The sequence below is a fragment of the Ornithodoros turicata genome, chromosome 6 (assembly GCF_037126465.1).
Source record: "Ornithodoros turicata isolate Travis chromosome 6, ASM3712646v1, whole genome shotgun sequence".
Classification (NCBI taxonomy): Eukaryota; Metazoa; Arthropoda; class Arachnida; order Ixodida; family Argasidae; genus Ornithodoros; species Ornithodoros turicata.
In genome coordinates this window covers 5,320,006-5,341,168 of record NC_088206.1, presented here as the reverse complement: position 1 = coordinate 5,341,168, position 21,163 = coordinate 5,320,006, and the positions used below count along the sequence as shown (strand labels likewise).

Here is a 21,163-nt window from a genome sequence, read left to right as displayed (position 1 = left end):
GTGGATGTCCCACGAGAGATGCTTCTTTATAATGTTAGTTATCATCATCATCATTCTCCGCGTCTTCATAGGAGCTGTTGCTGTCGTCTGCTACGGTAGTCGTATGTCCGCTTCTGCGCGTTCGAAATTCGAATTTCCATTGTCCAATCATGATGTAGATCTCGCGGGCCAATGAGTAGCGCTCCTAGCGAATCGTGCGGACGGGCTCCTCACAGGGTTTGCCGATTATGACATAGTAGTTATCACCTAGCAGGTCGTGGATCGACCCCAGGGGGTCCAAATTATCCGCAGTCCTACCCCGCGGCACGTGCAGCGTGTCGCCACAGAAATAGGCTGACACGTAAACGCACGTGTAAATCTACTCCGAATTATTATTAATTTATTTTAGTCCATTTCCAATTATTATTATTATTTTATTTCAGTACACCCCATTACGCTTACGCGGTAAGACGTGTCACCACGTGGGCTTACGTCCTTCGCGCACGAGCGCCCATACTCGCAAAACAGGATAAGAAGAACATTGAGGAAGAAGAAGTAGAAGAAGAACAACAACAGCCATGAATGGCCAGCTCGGGGAATCTTCCAAACACCTGAGGTCTTCAAAGACCAAGAAAGCCACGAAGAAAAAGCCACAGCTGCAGAAAAATGTTCGGAAGGCTTCCACGACAAAGATACCAACAGAAAGTGAGCATTGACAGATAGTTAGCAAGACAAGCGAACATAGAGCAAGCGTTATATAGGCTGCACGTTGGCGTTATCTAGACTTTATCTGACCTTAAATCAGACTTTATTCAGTATTTATGCCCCCTGGATTGCTATAGCATAAAGAGTTACCAGCACACGTATAAGATGCAGAGCAGCGACCAATACGTTCTGCAGCCTAGATGGTGCTGGTATCCTCGCAATAAATGCTTACACGAACTGTAGAACGGAACCTGTACACAGACCATGAACGCGTTTCATGTTTCGTGTGTTGACCAGTTCAGTTGACCAAAGACTAATATTCAACCAGTAGTTCTCGGATGCATAGGTGAAGAGAGATGAAGCAATGGAACTATTCCTCATCCTTGTAGCTACGGACCAGAACGCGACTACGAGAGAAGACCGCCTCTCTCACAATGATGGTTCCACGTCATTCCACCCTCCAGGTCCTTTCTCAGACCACGAGAAAAAGGAACCATCTTCTCAACATATCACAGCGGCAGTATCACCAGGGACGCTTCCAAGAAAGAGACGGGACAGCCTTTTCCACACCAGGTATGTATAATTAATCAATTAGCAGCGGCACGGCTGAGTGCATATATAGCATCACTCACGTGTGGGCGGTAGTTCCGATGTCACGCTGAACATGATGACCCATCGTGTCGTCAGTAGGAGTTCGGAGCTATTCCGTCGATTGCATCTCATCATTGATAGGAAATAATTCCGGCAACGCTGAGCATAACGTTAAAACATCAGAAACAACACTGACATGACAGTTAGCGTTGTTCGAAACCGTGCTTCATTCCTCAAGCAACCTGTCAAGAGCCACTAACGCCACGCAATGACGTCAACGTCATTATATTCACTAACGGGCTTCATTGAAAAGGGTTTCTAGAGGGCGCGCAGATCGAGCACCTCTCTCGCGCGCTAGAGGTCCGCTAAAATGATCGTTCTTGCGCGAGGACGATTTCTATTCGTTGCACAATCCGTCGCAGAAACCGAGCAGTGGAAGGGTTTTTCACTGCTCCTTTAGCGCGGCTATGACTTTCGTACGCAGGAGATTCATTCAGCGCAAACGAGGAGCTGTTGTGGAAGCAAAGTTGGTGCATGAACCATTGCCCGACCTGTCACACACGCAGTTATTTACAGAAGGGATGCTTTTCGGCCCTGCATCAACTGGAACGTTATGGTGCCCTTCAGATCCTCCAGGAGTCAGTAGGCCAGGAAACCGGCGACACTCCAGTGTTCGATGTAAGTCTCACTTTGTAGAGCATCGCGCTAGCTAGAGCTCGTTTGAGGCACCTGTTTAATGTTCAAATGTAGTTGCTCTGTTTAACTGACGTACTGTAAATAGCTGCCAAAGTTATACTATACGATACAAGTTAGTTATTTTGATTATATATTTAGAGTATCTTAATTATTTATTGTTTAAATTTATCTTAATTTAATTTTAGTTAGAATTTTGCATAATTATTTATTATTTCGTATTTAAATTATATAAATGTACAGATAATATCCGGGGTAACATCTTGGTAGCAAACCGTGGAAGGCATTTATGCGTGCCCTCACGCCTTTCAACAAAACGAAACAAAAACCTTTCAAACAAAAGCCTTTCACCGAAGAAAACAAAAACAACGAATTCATTAACAGTCCTGTCAAACCATCAATATTCACCTCGCATCCTCTGGTTTCTCGTCTTCCTTCTCCACAATGATTCGGTATATCTTTAGAACAACTCTTTCAACCTTGACGTCACCAATACGCCGTCTTAACGCTTTGCAGTCGGTCAAGCAACCTACCGGGAGTATGAGGCTACCTACGAGGATGACATTTCTAAGACACCCAAGAACATCACCAACATCATCTCGTTCCTCGTGATCGGTGGCGCTCTTCTGCTCCTCCTTTCCTACCTCTTGTCCATGCTCAAACCAGCATCACCCAGAAGCAAAGCGGCTCAACACTGCGTCTCCAAGGCCTGTCACGACTCCACAGCCTACCTCGATAACGTTACCGACGCTCGTATTGATCCTTGCCGTGATTTCTTCGGTTATGTTTGCAGTGCCTGGGCCAACCAAGACGCCGACAAGAATGTCGGGTTCTTGCAAGACGTTCGCCTTGCAGTGCTGAAGAAAGTGAACCAGACGCTCGTCGAAACCGGAACGGTTCCACCGGATCGGCACGGCACGCATATATTTTACTCCTTTTATAAGTCCTGCTACGACTTCATGACGTCTCGCTCGGCAGTGTCCGAGTTACCCCACGCTACGTTCGAGCGACACTTCGGAAGCCTAAGACACTTCTTGGAAAAGCCTTACTCCTCTGTCCTAATTACACTAATACGCTTATCTCTTAAGCATGGTGTCGACTCTGTATTCGGAGTTAGTATGGTTGAAAGTACTGTGCACCCTGAACTGTTAATAAGCAGGACACGTTCTGTCCAACACAAACTGAGTGCTGACAGAGATCCCAGAATGGAAGGTTATCTCCTGGATGCACTGCAGAACATCTCAGCTGCCTCGTTTCCCGTGAAAGAGTACCACCGGAAACTGATGTCCCTGGATGATGCAATTCAATCAGTATTCGCATCAGACGAAGGAGCTGTGCGGGAGACACAGTTTAGAGATGTAGAACTACTAGTGAAAGAAGTCACAGCAGAGACTTGGTTGAGGACGGTTAACGACGTCCTGCCGCCAGGACAGAAACTGGGACCGGAAAGCAGGATCAAGACGCGAGGATTCAACGCAACGCGGCAAGTCTTTTGTCTCCTGGATGACAGTAGCAAGGAACAGGACGACAAACTTAAGATGGTCTATCTTTACCTTCAACTACTGGCTGAAGTTCTTTACCTTGACTACCGCCGTCATTTCGTGAAGTCAGACACAATCCGCACTTGTTTGGAGACCAGTCAGAAAGTGCTGACACACACGTGGTCACTTCTGTTTTCTTCGGCGTCGGAAGCAAATAACATCACATCTACAATAGACACGATGTACGCAAGCATCTCCCAATCTGTGGTGGACCCGGACTACTTGACCTGGATGGACAGCGAGACACAACTACTGGCCAAGAGTGCCGTGAAAAACATCAAGTTAATTGGCTTGCCAGCTAGGTCCAGTACCGGCATCGACACCAATTACGCAGCCCTAACCCTAAACGGATCTGTCATAGAGAACTACATTGCCTTACTGAGAAACGAGCAAGCCATACTTCACAGGTTTCCTCCAACTGCTGAGCATGCCCTCTTGAACAAGCTTCAGCTGGACGGTACGCTCTCATACTATGAGCCCCTGTCATCTGTTATCGTCCCAGCTGCCTATAGAATACCACCCATACTTTACACCAACGCGGGGGAACCGCAGTACTTCGACTTCCCGACGCTCGGAGTCTTGATGGCCAGAGAAATCTCAAGAGTCATCGGACCCTCCGTAGGGTTTCCGTGGTGGTCGGCTTACACCAAATCGCATTTCAACCGTTCTCTGCAATGTCTCGTAAAGATGCATGAAAGAATGGCGTCTCCACCTTACATGGATAAAATGTCGCTGGCTGAAGGTATCTTTGCTTGGAGCAGGAGTCTGAGAATAGTGTACGATGTCCTTAGAAGCCGTAGCAGAGAGCTGAAGTCGTCCACGTGGGAAACGACAGAAGCCCAAAGGGTCTTTTTCAGACGCTTCTGCCTTCTGAGCTGCAAGTCCGACCCTCGTCCACAACCTCTAACACCTCGTCAACAATGCATGCTGCCTGTACAGAATATGCCAGAGTTTTTGGAAGCGTTTCGGTGTGCTCAAGGACAGGGTGCTAGTGTTCATGTTTGCAAAATACCATGATACAACGTGACTGTGCCTTGAAGATGGAAAGCAACACATTAGTCTATACTGAATTGTCGAGGCTTGGTTTCCTCTTTTCTTTGATTCATGGGACGGCTGCTGTATTGCTGCCGTGAACGTTTTGATTCTGGTGTCACATTGTTTAATGACCTCATAGGTTGAGATATTTGTCAATAATGCGCTATTGCGCACGAACCGTGCGAACCTACAATACGAATGAAACGTAATCGATTCCTATTGTACATCTAATTCAGTAATGTGTCGTCAGTGAAGAAAGCCGGATGGATCTATGGTGCAGGCAAGTTTGAGGGATCTCTGAAGTGTCCCAGATACCTCACATTACATTCGAACGGCACTTCGGAAGCCTAAGCCACTTCTTGGGGAAAGCCTTACTCCTCCGTCCTAATTACACTAATACGCTTATCATGATTCACTATGCTTTCGTATCACCTTCAGGGACTGCAATGTTCTCCAAATCATAACAAAGGGAAGCGTATGAACTTGCGAGCAGCACTCTGGAAATCCTGTCTGGCCCCTCAGGTCCCAGAGACTTGAGCGACATCCCTACGTAGGGAGTCTCAACTATTCTTCCTGACGCCATTTACTTCCGCCCAGTTCTAAGTGTATATAGCAGAAGAATTCTCGTAAGAACTACAAACCAGGACATAGAATGGGGGGGCATCTCAACATGGTAGCCGCCATGATGGATACGGTAGGCCTAGCGTCTTACGAACGATGTCTCCGAGTTCCGTGCGCCGTTTCTTTCATGTTGCAGCACAAGGTTTAAACCGTCCAATGCTCGGTCCCTAGAGAACCCAAGCGCACGTGTGATGACAGACAAAACAAACGCACTTCGCACACGGTATGGCACACGGAGCGCAGCGGAAGCGACTTGCATTGGATTGGATACCATTGCGGATACCATTGGATTGTTGCATACCATTGCGGCGAACGCACCTGGTCTTCACACTTGAAAAGGCTGTGGCAAATCTGGCTGAATCCAAAATATCGATCATGGCGCCTCCCTGACTTGGACATTGGGAGAGGGTCTTGCCCCCATACAACTCCTCTGCTCTCCCCCATCATTCTCTCTCCCCTCCCCCATCACTCCCTCTCCCAGCTTTTCTTCTAGCCTCTGCTTATGATTTCTATGGTGTATAGAGTAATTGCTGGGGTGCTCAATTTTCGTAGATCTTTACGCCGTAAAGATATGACTCACTGTGTAGTAAAAACCCTTGCATAACTGCTAAACAATAGCCCCTGACGCTCGTTACGGTTCACTACCTGAAATATACGCGCACACTCAACAGTGAGCAAGAAGCCCTGCCCCAACTTTACAGAAGACATACGCCCAGCACAACCAATAAATCGCCCGGAGCAAGCGGGGCGTACGAACGCTTAGCGACGACAAAAACGCAAAGTGTTAAACGTTAAACCATGCGGTTTGATAACGGGCGTCCGGCAGAGCATGATGCAGTAGCAGACGACAGCGATTGGCGTGAGTGACATTGTTGCTAGACGCCATAGCTCTCCTTGGGGTCGCACACCTTCACGAAGAGCATAGAAATCATCATAGATATCATCATCACTTATCGCGTTTTCACAATGGTTTTGTGCATGCGTCTATTTTTCTTACCTTTCTTGCAATTAATTTGCTAAGTTTAAAACTAGCAGGACAAATATCTGGGAATCGGGTTTTACTCGAAGACGTCGGACACCAAATATGCTTAAGAATATGCATGTATCCTACATCGTCACCTGAAGCAAACAAACAAAATCGAACCTAGATTATCGAACATGAAGCCTTTTAAAGTCTAACATATGCGTTAAGTGTCGTCTTCCGAAGTGCTATTTGAGGCTAAAAACACATCAGGCGCCCTCTAGCATGAGATCTGTATTTTTTTTATATTTAAACTACGCGCACATAGACTCGCCTGTAGCGAAAAAGGCAGTAAACCTTCTCGTCCCCCGGAAAATCGATGGAAGGCATTTGCGGATTCTTCACTTTACAAGTTATGCCCGATAATAAAGTTCCCACATTCTTCCACCCGAACGCTTTCTTTCGGCGGTGGCACAAAGAATGGCCTTTTTATTCAGGCAGAAATGTCGTCTGCTTTCAAAGTGCGTGCTTTTCCGACAGCTCCATCTCTGTTTCTCTTATCGAACACTTCTTCCTTTTGTTGAATGTTGTGCTAGACGATTTAATGTATGCGAGGAAAAATACTAGTACAATAAATGCGCGTGTCGCGTTATAAAAAGCTTCGCAGGAGTTGTAAAATGTTATTGCGGGGGCCGAAGTATCCCCATCTTCCGTTTTTGCTTCTACATACATCTATCCCTTGCATTAGGGTTTCTCGGCTACGCAGAAAAGTAGTGCGAAGAAGCCAGCTTTACATTTAGCCTAACGTGTCCGAGGACTGCACAGGTTAAATCAATGAGAAATGTGCTCGAAACCAAACAAAGAAAAACTTCTCGGTGGTTCCCGACAATAGTTTAGCTTTCCCCTGATTCGTGTCTTCTGCTTGGTTATCGAAAAAATGCAGTAGCTGAATACCAGTGCTAAGCTTTAAAAAAAAAGTTTGACGTTTTGTTTTCTTATAGACGTTAAGTGCGCCTATGATTTCCTGCTTCAAACACAGACAGCACCATTTGGGAACGAGCAGCTCAATAATTATGTCTCCTTCTCTTAATGTCTTCCTCAAACAATTTATAAGACATCACGCACGTCAAGTGACCTCACCTACAACCCACACTCATGAAGGCTCTGAATCTCACATCTGAGGCTTACAATAAAAAAGAAAAAAAAAAGAACATGCGCGTGTGTTCTTCTCGCTTCGTCGGCCTCCTTTCCATGTAGATGTAGTAGTCTATCTAGACTCACAGAGACGTTCACAGAGAACATATTCGTTTATCCATCATCTCACGTTCCTCTTTATCGTCTTCGTCGTCTTCATAGTCTTCCTCCTCCTCAGTCCACTACAGAAGAGAAAAACGTGATCCCCCCTCTCTCTCTCTCTCTCTCTCTCTCTCTCTCTCTCTCTTTACGCTTTTCTTTTCTTACTCTCGTTACCAGGAATTGCGCAACGTTTTCTAGGTGACCAAGCTCCGTCCTCCGAAAGACCGATGCAGCCGAGAAATAAAGGGAGTCATATGCACCACACACCCCTGCATGATATGATAGGCAGTTTACGGCTCTATATTGACTCCCATAAAACAAAAACGTACCATCTTTTTTTTTTCTTTTTTCAGTTCTTCTTTCTTATTTTGATTTGTTTTTTTTTTTTCTTTTTTTTTCTTCTTTTTTCATCTTTTTTTTTTTTTTTGCCACGACAACACACGATAATTTCATTTGTCGTCCAAGAGCAATTTAGTTACGCAGGAGGGACTTATCATAATATTACGAGGGGACGTCAATGCCAATTTTCCGAAATAGGTTGACACAAAGCTTTAGGACTCGAGTAACTGTCCTTTTTTTGAACGGATAAGGATTCGTGTCGTGTTCACAGCTATGACTATTTCTTAAACACGGCATTCTTATCTTGATCATTTGTACGTTCAACTATAAGCCGTCTGCTTATTGAGGAAGATTGTGAAAGGCCTTTGTTTGGGCTTCGTCTTGGGCTTTGTCTAGTTTGACGACGAAAAAAGCGTAGGTACATCGAAAGACAGCCTCGGTAGCAGTGCACGGCAACATGCCCCGTACGAATCGGCATAATATATCTTTCTTTTCTTTTTTTCTTTTTTCTGTGCTGATGATGGAATGCGCAGATGCGGTTCTATCTCCGCTTATCTGCGGCGATACCCGTGCGACTTCCTGCACTCTTAAAAATGAGTTTCACCGCATAGCACGCTCCTAGCCAACCATAATCTCGAATGATATTGTTATCTGCCCTGATTTGTTGAAAACAGGAGGCGTACGCCTTTTTTGTGACACTTATGCTGTTCATAATTGTCACAAAAAAGGCGTACGCCTCCTGTTTTCAACAAATGAGGGCAGATAACGATATCATTCGAGATTATGGTTGGCTAGGAGAGTGCTATGCGGTGAAGTTCATTTTTAAGAGAGTGGTTTGGGGATCGAAATTGAACGATTTGATGTGCGCGCGGGTAAAAGTGTGATGCAGCCGCCTCTTTCCGACGGCTGTATTAATGTCAGCAAATAATAATATCAGATAATGCTACCCGTCAGATAAATCTAATAAATGACTACCGTCATCGCAAAGTACTCCTGTAAAGCGCTCATCACTACGGTACCTGTCGGCTTTGCAGTCAAAGCACGCTTTACAGGCACGAAATGTTTGTTTGTAAGGGAAAAAAAGAGGAGAAATTGAAATGTTAATCTTCGTTCAATGCAGTGCTTCATTATCAGTACACGGTGAGTAAGACCTTGTAAAGGGCGTTTTACGTAGGTATTGAGTACGCAAGACGAGTTGTCGGTGGCATATTGGACCAGATCACTATCAAGCGGATGGCATGCCGCTGTTTTTCCGGGGTTTTTTTTTTTTGTTTTTTTTTTTGTTTTTTGTAATCAAATTGACCAGCGATATATCCGAGAACCTGTTCAAAACAATCCATTGATAATTTTACTGGTAGAATTTCGGAGGCTGACAATTAACAAGTCCCTGTCACGTTAAAATCGAAAATAAAGTAGCCATTTCATGAAGATTTATTACTTCAGCACTACGTTATCAAGTTATCACCAGGATTAAGGACAGATGACGCATCCTTCTTAGCATCATTTCCTTTCCTTCATCTGCAATTCGTACGTCCCGATCACGAAGGCGTTTTCGAGCAGAGCGCCTTCCAAACTTCCAACGCAATTGCACTCAATCGACAAAATTCGAAAACGAACGGACGTGATGGATTGTGATGGATCCCCTTAACGCAGGCAGTGGAACGATCGTGAGCTTTGTAGCTCTCAAAGAACAGCTTGACATTCAGCAGATAAATGCTCGATCTCAATTGGTTTACTTAGACCAGACCAATGAACACAAAATTGCAGTGACAGATGCCACGCACTTACTGTAGCGTTCCTGATATTACAGTTCAGCGACAGAGAGTAATAACGTTGCCAGAATCTCCAGGTAGCTTACTCTGTATTCATACAATGAATTTCTTTTTTTTTTTTTTTTGTAAGAAAACAGCTGTAAACGAGAAATGTATGAGCAATCCTTCACTCAAGCTCCAGTGGTCGTGGTACCGTTCCCAACGAAAACAATATCGATCGAGATCGATAACGTATTATTACTCGCACACCAAAAAAAAACACTGCATTCGAAATGCGCATTGCGAAATGCGCAAATGTCAACAGCGGAAGACAGCTCATGTCAGGATGGTTCCGCATTAAATTGCATATTTCATCAGGCGCAGCGAGATCGGATAGACAAAATATCATCATCAAGAAAGTTATTATTCTTGATAGATAAACATAAACAAAGACAGTGCACACACCATTGGGGACCCATTACTCTGAAAGAAAGAAAGAGCGTGCTTGGAATTCCTCAAACAAGCAAAAACGAGAAAACATCACGGCGGAAAAGTTCGTTAGAACAACAATAAACAGATCAGAGCCGTTCCTGTAATAACACCCTCTCGAACTACTAGGCCGACAAACTCCCACTTTCTGAGAACGAGTAAAAAAAAATGACGATGTCCCCAGGGCACATTGATTAGTGTAGAGGAACGATTCTTTTATCCGATATCTTTTCCCTCCAGTTACTCGCATACGCAACGATGCCTGCCCCGACGCCTCTTTCCGGTACACTTGACTCATACCCCGGCTCTCACTGCATGTACGGTGCAGTATAAGGGGAGTGGGAGAATGGTTGCTACTCTCGACAGCCGTTGGTGTGGCAGAAATCGTTCCATCGCAGAGAGACATTACCAGATTAATGAACGTAAAACGTTCGGGGTCGGAGCTTGTATGAAAGGATGCCCGGAATGTCCGGGAAGGAAGGAGTACATTGAAGACGGGACTACAGCAATGCCTCGACTGATATCTCGATAAGTGGTCGTCACTTGTGACTCACTACTCACTCATGCTCACACACTTCCTGTTCAGCTCATCCGCCACATTAAACATGGGAGAACATGCAAATGAGTGCGATTTTTTGCCAAAGTAAGCAGTTTGGACATTTTCGTAGAAACTACCACCCTCTCGTCCCTGTAGCAGTTGTAGGCGCTTTTGCCACGAGACTGGCCTTCGCCCGTGGTCTTACGCTGCCACTGTAACTGTTCAGGTTATCGATAAGGACTTTATGAGTGGATTGCGGTGGATCAGATGGTGGCGGGAAGAGGATCCACTTCGGGGTCCTCGTGCAGTTGATCTGCGTAGCGTGGGCAATAATCCGAAGCCTTCCGTTACCGCTCACTTTAACTCTCCGTATGTATGAGTGAGCATGTTCATGCTCAATTAGAGAGTTTTGCTGATGTATGCTCTCGATACGTTTAGTCCGCTTCCCCAACAATAGCTCCGCATCCAAGAAATCTATTAGGAAATGCGCAAAAGTAGAAGGATCGCACTGCCGTAAATGGAATAACTAAATCCGACTGTCCGTTCGCCAATGCAGGACTGTCTAAACAACTCTTCCGTGTACAGTGATCGTTGACATCATTTAGGTGTAAATGTCTCGTCCTATGGACCACATCTTCTGTGCTGTATGTTCCGCGCTGCAGAGAAGGGTATCCTGTAAAAACACCCTTCACACGAATACACACGTGGCGTGCAGTATACTACTCAAGTAGTCCGAATCCCGAAGTTCTCGCATCCTACTGCTGATGCCTTTCCATCAAGAGCAATTGTTTAACTTCCTTTTCTCTCTAGCTTTAGCACAGCGAAGCAGCTGTAGCTACGAGTAGTATACAAACGTGCACAGTTAACAGGCGACAGTAGTGGGAAAGTGGGAGGTAAGGAAGTGGGGAAGGAATTGTGGTGTCGTCTGACTGGACAGTACGACATTTTTTTTCTTCCGAATCTTCAATGCTGCGAAATAAACGTCGTGTGCGAACCATGACCAGCTCCGGTGGCGCAGCGGTAACGCGTGCGCTTGGAGACTGGGAGGTCCGCGGTTCGAATCCGCGGGCCGGCTGTGCCGTCTGGGGTTTTTCCTGGGTTTCCCTCAGATGTGTAATAGGCGTATGCCGGCACAGTTTCCCTGAAGTCGGCCCATGGACGCAGCTATCCTCCCCCCGAGCGGATTCCGCTCGGTCTTCCACTTCACCCTTTCCTCTCCTCCTCTCCACCACCTTTCCCTTCCCGAGAAACATGCCGCCTAATCAGGCAGGCAGACCTCTCGGGTTCCTCCCAACGACACTCCTCCTCCTCCTCCTCCTCCTGTGCGAACCATCGTGAATTGATAAATGACCGCCTTCTTTCCCTTCTTTTGGCAAGAGGCGAGAAGGAAGACATGAAAACCACCGCGAAAGTTTGTCACGAAAACCATTTACATTTTATACATTTCAGTTTTACTTTTCTTGAATATGTCCTTCGAACATGCACTCGAGTTTAATTATTCGAGCTGGAAGACTTTCGAAGTTTTCTGCCGATCGAGCTGTATGTCGAAGGAGAAATTGTACGTGCTCGCTTAATAAGTCGTCGTCGAGATATGAAGTGGAATAGAGGTTTCTAGGCAGCAGAAATAGAATGTGAGTGGATATATGGAGGTTCATTTTTCACGAACTGCATTTAGTGAAACTACGAATAATGAAGTATTTTAAAAGTCGTAATAAGTAAGGAGCCTTTATGCAGAGTTTGCACTTCATCCGATGAAGTGCTACTCTTCACGCTTGCCTTAATATGCTTCATTCTTTGTACTTCTTGTCTTTTCAATATGTCCTGCTGCTGGATATTTATCTTCAAAAGCGATAAAAACCGGGTTTTTTGGTGGTACATTTTAAAAGTACTTCGTGTGTAAGAGTGCTTAGTATGTGTGTCGTCCTTTTGTATCCCCTGCACTGGGGTTTTATCGCTTTTAAAATATTTATCTTCCACACTTCAATTGTAATCTATTTCTTCTTAGAAATGAAGTTTCTTTCCCAGGGGAGCTGAATAAAGGAGCTACACTGTGTGGGTTGTACAGCTGGAAGAATCGCTGTGCATTAATTTATTTCCAATAAAACGTTTATTTTGCGTGACTTATCTCTCGAATCCTATTCGAGCAGTTAACATTCGGTCGAAATTCTTAATCAACTGAAAGCGATATGAGACGATTCTGCAGGGTTGTCTTCAGCTTGATTGCCAATTGAATTGTTCTGTGAGCGCTGCATTCGCTGCATCCAATAAAGTGTGCAATTTAAAATGCAATTTACATTATTCCTGCGATGCTGAAGATCCTACGGCGCATACTGAGCCCACTTGTACTCCCTCCCAAGGTAGAAAATTTATTAATTATATCTCCTAGCTCTTCAGTTGAGTGACCCCGTTTAAATTACCGTGCCCATGTTGAACGGTAGGAGTTCTATATTTCAGCAGTCTTCTTTTCAACCCGATTCACTTTGAACATAACGAAATATATTCCCATAATTGAATAACTGAACTACTCGAGCAGTTTTTTTTCTTATTTCCGTTCTTTTTCCTTCGTTCTTTTAATTTTCACTTTGATCTTGTTCATAACTATATTTTGGGCGTCACCAGAAAGCTGCTCAAATGAAAAGGAGGTTGGGAGTGGTCTAACTGAACCAATAATTCCAGCACATCTACAACGTTACACACACGGTAGCCTAGTCCAAGGGAAATGCTGACATAGCGTATTGAGTATGGTAGAGATGACCACCTACAGGCTGCTGTGACTGCGGGCATGCTGGTATAGCACACACACACACTGCAGATGTAGCGATAACGTTATTCGAGTTGTGCTTGATTAGGCCAGACAGCATCTGCACCTCCTTTATCCCCTTGCGTGTTGAGATATGACAATTACTTCTGGACATCCCATTACTATGGCGATCAAAATGCATGCCGCGGACACGTATACTTGTGCACTGCTGCATAGGGAAGTGTGAAGCTACGTGAAACGAGCCAAGGGAGAGTTGGCTGCCCGCGAGACCGTCACTTCAGAAAATACGTATCTCTGGCGAAGAGGTAATTCAGGTCACGTGTCCTGTCTCGTGCACGTCGCTTCCCCCAGGTCTGCAGGATTCTTCTAACCAGTCTTGTGCGTAACGTGTTACTAGTAATTGCGTTATCTGTAATCAATTACTTTTATGAGTAACTTTTCGTGTAATCGGTTACTTTACTGTCAAAGTAATTTTTGAGTAATCAATTAGTTTTCTGAGTAATCGATTACTCAGTAATTGATTACTTTTCCGGTAGAGATTAACTCATCTTTCAGGGGTTCTGCCCCAAGTCAAGACCCTCGTGCAGTGAGCCTTTTTTGGACCGTTCTACTATACCAAGCGGAGGTCATTGTAATAAGGTTATCGAATTTCAGGGTCTCTCTCCCTAATCTCTTACTACACCAGTGTGGTGGTACCATTGTGGTAGCTTTGGAGGTGTAGTGAGTCATGGAAAGATTCCACGCAATGCTCTTCCACAATCGGGTCAACGTCTCCCCAGCCGATAAATACGGTAGACGTACAGATCTACATGTCCTGCACATTTTTGTTTTTCGTGTTATTTCAGTCGTTCCGCTGTTGAACGATGTCTTTCTCCCCCCCCCCCCCCTCCGTCTGAGGCACACAAAGACGAGTATAATTTGTGTGAATGCAGATTAACGACCGGAGTAGCGCGTTACTTTTCTACTCGTTACTCAATTACATTTGGAGTCCAGTAATTGGTAACGGTAATCTGTTACTTTTCCCGTACAAGTAACGGTAACGGTAATCAATTACTTTTTCGAGTAACGGGCACAAGCCTGCAGTTCTAACCCAGCATTCTTCCCATTATTTGTCGAGCAATAAAAGCCAGTCCCAGCATTCGAAACTCTTGTCGAGCTTTGATTGGCTAGGTAGAGCCCCACGCGGTCGGAGACGTCAGACACCACGACAAGGATCGTAGAGAAGGGAAGGGGGCGAGACGCCATGTTCTTATGCTGCGTCTCCGTGCACTTGTAGTGTCGAGGGTTAAGAGTGTTGGGTAGTGGTCAGTGATGTGGGTAGCTGAATACGAATAAATCAAGACACTGCACTCTTTCACACACGTCGTCAATGACTGCGGCACATGAAACCTGTCTAAGCGACTGGCCGATGAAACTCGCGACCAAGTTGCCACAAAACTATCACCATACGGGCGAGTTCATGCTTCGACAAGACGAAACATAGTCAACAGCCGCCGGAGGCTTCGAGCATTCCAAGTAGCCCTACCTAGTCCACCACCTACCACCTATGGATGTAGCCCCTTTTGCACAAACCCTACCTTACATACCAGATGACATGCTTTTTGTACGTGCCATACCCCGCGAACAATCTCCGGGGGGGGGCAGTACAGTCCTAGTGGGCTTACTGGAACTTGGTACGCCACTCACCTCGATCATGATCAAAGAGCCGTGTCTCTGTAAGCCAGCGGCGACAGCACTCAACAGACCCAAATAATGACTGCTCACGGAGGATACGTGCACGCAGCTCGGCTCTCACTGCCTGAAAAATGGCCATGCTCCTAACATCTGGGTCACCAAAGGCCAGCCGGCACCGGTGAATCCAAGTTTGGAAGTTGATTTCCGAAATCAGCAATGCTAGTTCCTTCCGCTCTGCGTGTACGACGGGTGTGTATTGTCATCAAGCAAGATGTAGGGGGAGAATCTGCCCGGAAACAACAAGCAACTACCAAGATAACTACCTATATATATATATATATATGTATTGTATTGTTGACTCTATGAGATGAGCCAAAGAAGATTGTGTACTCACCTTCCTAAACTTTCCCTAACCATTTATCCCGCTTGTTACCCCACTTGTTATTCGTATCTTGCCTATTTCTATCCTTGAGACAACAACTGAGACAAGTTCTAAAACACTGCCACATTGCTATCGCACTGAAGTGCAGCATCCCATCGTATACTCTCGTGGAGTGCCAACACCACTGTGCTTCACATTTAAACTACCCCGCATATCTTAGCAATTCCCTCCCCTGGAAAGCTTTCAAATGCTCGGGAAACGTATTACTCACTGAAATGGAACTTGACGATCCCGTCCACCACCCTAAAGCCTTTGCACTGCCACTGTTTGAAGAAATTTTGCGGAATATTGGCACGGAGCACCACGCTGTGTATTGGCATCGAGGCGACTACCACGCCTCTGTATTGGCATCAGAGCGGAAGACCAGCCACACAGACTGGCTCCCTCTAACGTTTCACACGGACTAAACTAAGGCTACGTAGATGCCAACTCTAGAGCAATATGATCTCTAGATTAATATGTGTGCTGGACGTCACCATGCAACGAACGAAGACTCGCGGAAAGCTGCGAACGTGACAACGGCACACTGTACTTGGCCACCTAAAAGTGAAGCACATACGTACCTCTATCATCTTCAAAGAGGACCGAAGATGTCTGCCACCGTCTTGCAAAGTGCACAGCTCCCAGCACAGCTCTCTCTCTCTACGAAGAGCGCGACGAACCCCTGCTCGAACAAGATTTAGCACTTCTGCTACACTACGGATGCGGCCACCCTGTGCTGCAATGCAGCGAGAAATCCACACCTGGTAGTTAATTTCAACTGCCAGAAGGAGGAACTGTTTCCTATCGCGATGCGGGACGGGAGGCTGAAAGAGCGTTTGAATGACAGCCCACCGAATGCGTGACACACCGAACAGGACTTCAACTTTGTGCCATAGAGTATCGGGCACAAGGCACTGATGAAACGCGTGTTCCGCAGTTTCGTGACAAGCACAGAATGGACAGAAAGGAGTGGTGACTCCGTACCGAGCCAGACGGTCCCGAAGCGGTAAAACGCCGTGTGCCAAGCGCCATTGCAGGCTAGCCCGACGTGCGTCGAACCAGCCCGCGGTGACAAGACGCCATGCAACCTGCCGGGGCACACCAAGGCCCACAGCCGGCGGAGGCATGGGAAGAAGCTCCAAGAGAGATTTGTACAGTCGCTTCACAGTCCAGGTAGAAATGCGTTCACCTGGGTAGGACTCGCGCAGGCGCCGCATGGAGGAGGCATACTCCCTGAGGTGGGGTGCGGCAAACTCAGACCGAGGCCTACTCAGCGAAAAAGCCGAAAAAAACCTGACATCAGGACCCAGGAGGAACTGTAACAGATCATGGGCAGGGTGGCACGGCTCCATGAGCGCATCAAAAATACCTTTAAGACCAAGGGCGAGACAGTTGGTCTTCATATGTGGAACCCATAGGCCACCTAACTCCCGCTGCAAGCACATGCGGCCGCGTGACACCCATTCCACGCTGGAAACGGATAGAGATTAATAGTGGGGTCAATATCGTAGTACGTAATTGCAGTCTCCAAGACCATTCGTTGTTAGCAGTACAGTTTCCGCGGTGTGCGTATCAAACATTGCATACTTTTGTCTGCTCGTCTGCACGTGACACGCGCGCCATGACCCGCGGTCATAAAGAAAAAGTTGAAGGCGTCCGACTTCATGTTCTCGCTCGCGCAACGTTACAAGGATGGCCGACGCCAGGAATCCCGCTTTCCCGACCGTGAATGACCCTCCGAATGTCGTGAAACCTCTTAAGCCTAAGAAACACAGGAAGAAGAACCCTCGGACGCAGGAAAAAGTTCCAGAGCCCACCGTCAAGCCAACAGAGGGAGGTACGTCAGGCCGCAACCAGAAATAGCCGACTAAACAACGAAATGGGATCATGTTCGTATAGTCGTTGAAGCTCATTGTGATTGTCAAAAACATTAATCTTCCTGCAGCAACTGCGGGCGTCGAGGGCCTCCACGGTACCACCGCGAAAGAAGCTGGCATCAGCGACCGTGATGGCGATGACACCCCTTCGTCGCGCCCTCCCACACGCACCTCTTCGCAAGAGAAACCTACACCGCAACAACAGGAACCATCTTCTCCCCATACCGCAGCAGCAGGATCCTTGGCACCACCCAATAACCCATCCAAAATGCCGGCTAAATCATCGCTACGGGGCAGCGTCGGGAATGCCAGGTAGGCGTGAGCGGGATCTAGAAAGTATGTTCGTGGAAAACAAATGGGATGTAGTTCCGTACCGGGACCACTCGGGGCGACTCTTAGGCACTTGCGGGTTGTGCGTTGTCCTTTCTCTGTGTTCGAGCCTCAGAACTTCAATTTCCGTCGGGATCACTCGGCTTATTTTAACGATAGAAGTTTCACACAAAGAAGATATGTTCACCTCACTTTGCAGAGTCTTTCTCCTTAGAGGACTTTATCAGATATTTATCACTGTTTAACATATGCTATGAATTCCTGTACAGAACCGCCATTCATGCGAAGAAGGAAGCGGATGTTAAAGTAAGCGTGGCAGAGCAACCATTGCTCGATACCTTACGCTCTGAGAGAATGACCGAAGGCGAGTTCTATGACGGTACCACCACGAGGATCATCCGGAATCCCTCCGCACCTCAAGAAAGGAGAAAGTCCAGCGTCCGTTGTAAGTCTCATTTTGAGAACAGTCCTTCTACGAATCCTAGAAGTATTTGACGCTTTCTGAAGGACGTCTATTACGCGGTGTGTAGTGCAATCGTAAGGGAGCGAGACGACTTTGCACTTCTATGCTGCAAATTTAACCGGCTAACAAAGCAGATCGGCTCTACGAAGACTATTAAGGACAAGCTTTTACCAGAACCCGCTGATAACCGACCTTTCCTTCCACGCATCTGGTATAGATGAAGTAGTATACGACGATAAGCATCGGAGGATTGGGTTCGCAATCTGAATTTATCTAATAAGATCTGACCGGAACGCCCGTTCGGGCATATAACGCAAAGCAGATGGCAGCTAATGTGATTCAGCGATAGTGGTCAAAGTGGAAAGCCCAGCATTCTGGTCTAGGTTAGACCGAAGTAAAAGTTGTCCGAAATATGTTCCACGCATCCGAAAAAATTACTTGCGCAGACATTGATAAGCCCTGAACCTTTTATTCTCACGTATCAATAGTCCTTATATTAAATATCCAAGAGGCCTTATATTAAATGCCACACACGATGCCCTTGGCCAGCGTTCCGGTGAAAAATGTGTTCGCTGCAGCGTACATATTCAACTAATTTCGTTATCATAGATAAGTAGATAAGCCCGTCAAGGGGTGCACACACTAGGCACGCACGTTCTACCACGTTGCAACATATAATATAATAACCCACTCTACTTCTCTTCCAGTCGGTGAAACAACCTATCGTGAGATCGAGGTCACACCTGACGAAAACCTTCCTCGCGTGCGCAGCGGGTTCACAGTTTTATTTTCCGTCCTCCTAATTACCAGCATAGGCATCATTCTCTACATTCTCTACGTTCGAGCGCCACCTACCAAGAGCAAAATGATCGGCAGCTGCGTCACCGAGGCCTGTCACGATGCCACGGCCTACCTCGATAACATCACCGACAACCGCATCGACCCCTGCCTAGACTTCTTCGGCCATGTCTGCAGTTCCTGGACCAGCGAAGAGCGCGACATCAATGACGGGTTCCTACAGGACGCGCGCTCGGCACTGCTGAAGAAAATGAACCAAACTCTTATCGAAACGAAAACCGTTTCACCGGATCGGTATGGTACGCACGTATTTTATGGGCTTTACAAATCCTGCTACGACTTTATGATGTCTCCTTCGAAACTGTCGGAGCCGCCTTACGCGACTTTTGCGCGGCACTTCGGGAAGCTAGAAGACTTCTTGAGCACTCCTTATTCTTCAGTACTATCAGCCTTAATTCGCGTGTCCCTTGAACGAGGCGTTGACTCCGTGTTCGGGGTTCGACTGGTTAGGCAAAAAGCGGACTTCAGATTGTTAATAACACGAACGCGTTCGATCCAGGAAAAGTTGAGTGGCCACAAAAGCGACCGCAACGTGGACAACTATGTCATGTCGGTCTTGCACGATGCGTCAGCCGATAAATTTTCTGCCACGGAGTATCGGCAGAAAGCGATGTCCCTGGACGACGAGGTTCGAGTGCTGTTCGAAAGTGACGAGGCAGTGATAGAGGTTGATTTCGCGGACGTGAGAGAACTGACGAAAGAAATCACGGAGGAGACGTGGCTGAAGACAGTGAACGATGTCCTCCCTGCACGACATAACGTAGCACCGCAAGCCAAGATAATTACGCGAGGGTTCAACGCTACTCGCCGAGCTTTTCAGCTGCTAGAAGACGTGAGCATGAAGACGGATACCAAGCTGAAAATTGTTTACCTCTACCTTCAGTCGCTTGCTGAGGTTCTTTACCTCGACTACCGACGCCGCTTCTCGAGGTCTGACACCATCCATACCTGTATGGAGGCCAGTCAAAAAGTGCTCGTTCACAGCTGGTCCTACCTATTCTCCACAATGTCGGCAGCGCATAACAGCAGCGCGACCATCATCGACATCTACGAGGACGTGTCTGATGTAGTGGCCAGTCTTCGCCACTTGAGCTGGATGGACTGGACAACACAACTAACGGCTTTGAGGAAAGTGAAGGATGTCACGTTAACTCCCTTACCTACTGCATCCAGTATTGACGTTGGCTCTAACTACACTGATTTAATATTAGGCGAGTTCTTTGTAGACGGCTATATCACACTATTAGCTGAAGAGCATACAATGCTGCTCGAATTTCCTCCGGACGCTGAACACGTCCTCTTAGACAACCTCCTGCTGGACGGCCCGCTGTCATATTACGAGCCACTATCATCTGTCATCGTCCCTACGGTCTACAGAGTACCTCCCGTACTTTACTCTCACGCAGAGATCCCAGAGTACTTCGACGCCTCAACTGTCGGAATCTTGATGGCCGTAGAACTGTCGAGAGTCATCGGCCCTTCGGCAGGAGCGTCTTGGTGGTCCTCGGACACGAAGGAGAAGTTCGACCAATCTTTCCAATGCCTGATGAACATGTACGAAAGAATGGCTCCAATTAGTACATATAAAATGAGGGCGGCTGAAGCAATCTTTGCATGGACCAGGGGTGTAAGATTGGTGTACGATATACTCCGCACTCGCAGAAGATGGTCAAAGTCTTCGCCGCTGATGACAACGGAAGCACACCGCGTCTTCTTCAAGCGTTTCTGCCTTCTGAGTTGCAGATCTGACCCCTACCCGCGACCTCTAACACCTCGTCAACAATGCACGCTGCCTCTGCTCAACATGCCAGAGTTTTCTGAAGTGTTTCAATGCGCTCAAGGTCTGGGCGCAAGTGCGCATGTGTGCAAGGTACTATGATGCAGCACGTCTCAGACTGGTTCATAGGGCTGCAGAATTTCAGTGTTATCGTAAATGCTGTAATTCTCAACGGCGTCAATTGCCTGATAACCACACCATAATAACAGCTCACCGAGAGGCGTCGGACTAGTTCTACTTTGCGTGCATTTTAGATTTTTTTATGTTATTGGTTGCTGTCAATAACGAAACGTAAACTAATCTAATGAGTGCCTCGTGTCATTATTAGTTGGTGGACAACGCTTTGTTGATTTCTCAATAGCTAGTGAAGTACTGGAGGGTAAACCGCCTCTATCGGGGTCGTGTCGAAGTACTCCTTCCTATTGCGGAATCGTACTCTCTCTCCTTTTTGAACGATGCC

General features: G+C 46.7%; 2 protein-coding genes across 2 annotated transcripts; both read left to right on the top strand.

Moving 5' to 3' along the window:
• The first annotated feature begins 437 nt into the window (after positions 1-437).
• Positions 438-4,761, top strand: LOC135397586 (uncharacterized). The gene is made up of 4 exons (XM_064629192.1): positions 438-684; positions 1,074-1,257; positions 1,760-1,953; positions 2,485-4,761. Exons 1-4 carry the CDS (start codon positions 558-560, stop codon positions 4,524-4,526), a joined length of 2,547 nt encoding a protein of 848 aa, XP_064485262.1. The 5' UTR covers positions 438-557; the 3' UTR covers positions 4,527-4,761.
• Positions 4,762-17,054: 12,293 nt separating this feature from the next.
• On the top strand, positions 17,055-20,924 carry LOC135397585 (uncharacterized). The gene is made up of 4 exons (XM_064629191.1): positions 17,055-17,235; positions 17,344-17,587; positions 17,875-18,050; positions 18,776-20,924. The coding sequence occupies exons 1-4, from the start codon at positions 17,091-17,093 to the stop codon at positions 20,803-20,805; spliced, it is 2,595 nt and encodes an 864-aa protein (XP_064485261.1). The 5' UTR covers positions 17,055-17,090; the 3' UTR covers positions 20,806-20,924.
• The last annotated feature ends 239 nt before the right edge of the window (positions 20,925-21,163 follow it).

Coding starts and splice junctions, on each gene's coding strand:
- LOC135397586 (XM_064629192.1), top strand. CDS start 558: ATGAATGGCCAGCTCGGGGAATCTTCCAAACACCTGAGGTCTTCAAAG. Junction 685..1,073: donor GACAAAGATACCAACAGAAA/GTGAGCATTGAC, acceptor TCATCCTTGTAG/CTACGGACCAGAACGCGACT. Junction 1,258..1,759: donor GACAGCCTTTTCCACACCAG/GTATGTATAATT, acceptor TTTCGTACGCAG/GAGATTCATTCAGCGCAAAC.
- LOC135397585 (XM_064629191.1), top strand. CDS start 17,091: ATGGCCGACGCCAGGAATCCCGCTTTCCCGACCGTGAATGACCCTCCG. Junction 17,236..17,343: donor CGTCAAGCCAACAGAGGGAG/GTACGTCAGGCC, acceptor ATCTTCCTGCAG/CAACTGCGGGCGTCGAGGGC. Junction 18,051..18,775: donor GAGAAAGTCCAGCGTCCGTT/GTAAGTCTCATT, acceptor CTTCTCTTCCAG/TCGGTGAAACAACCTATCGT.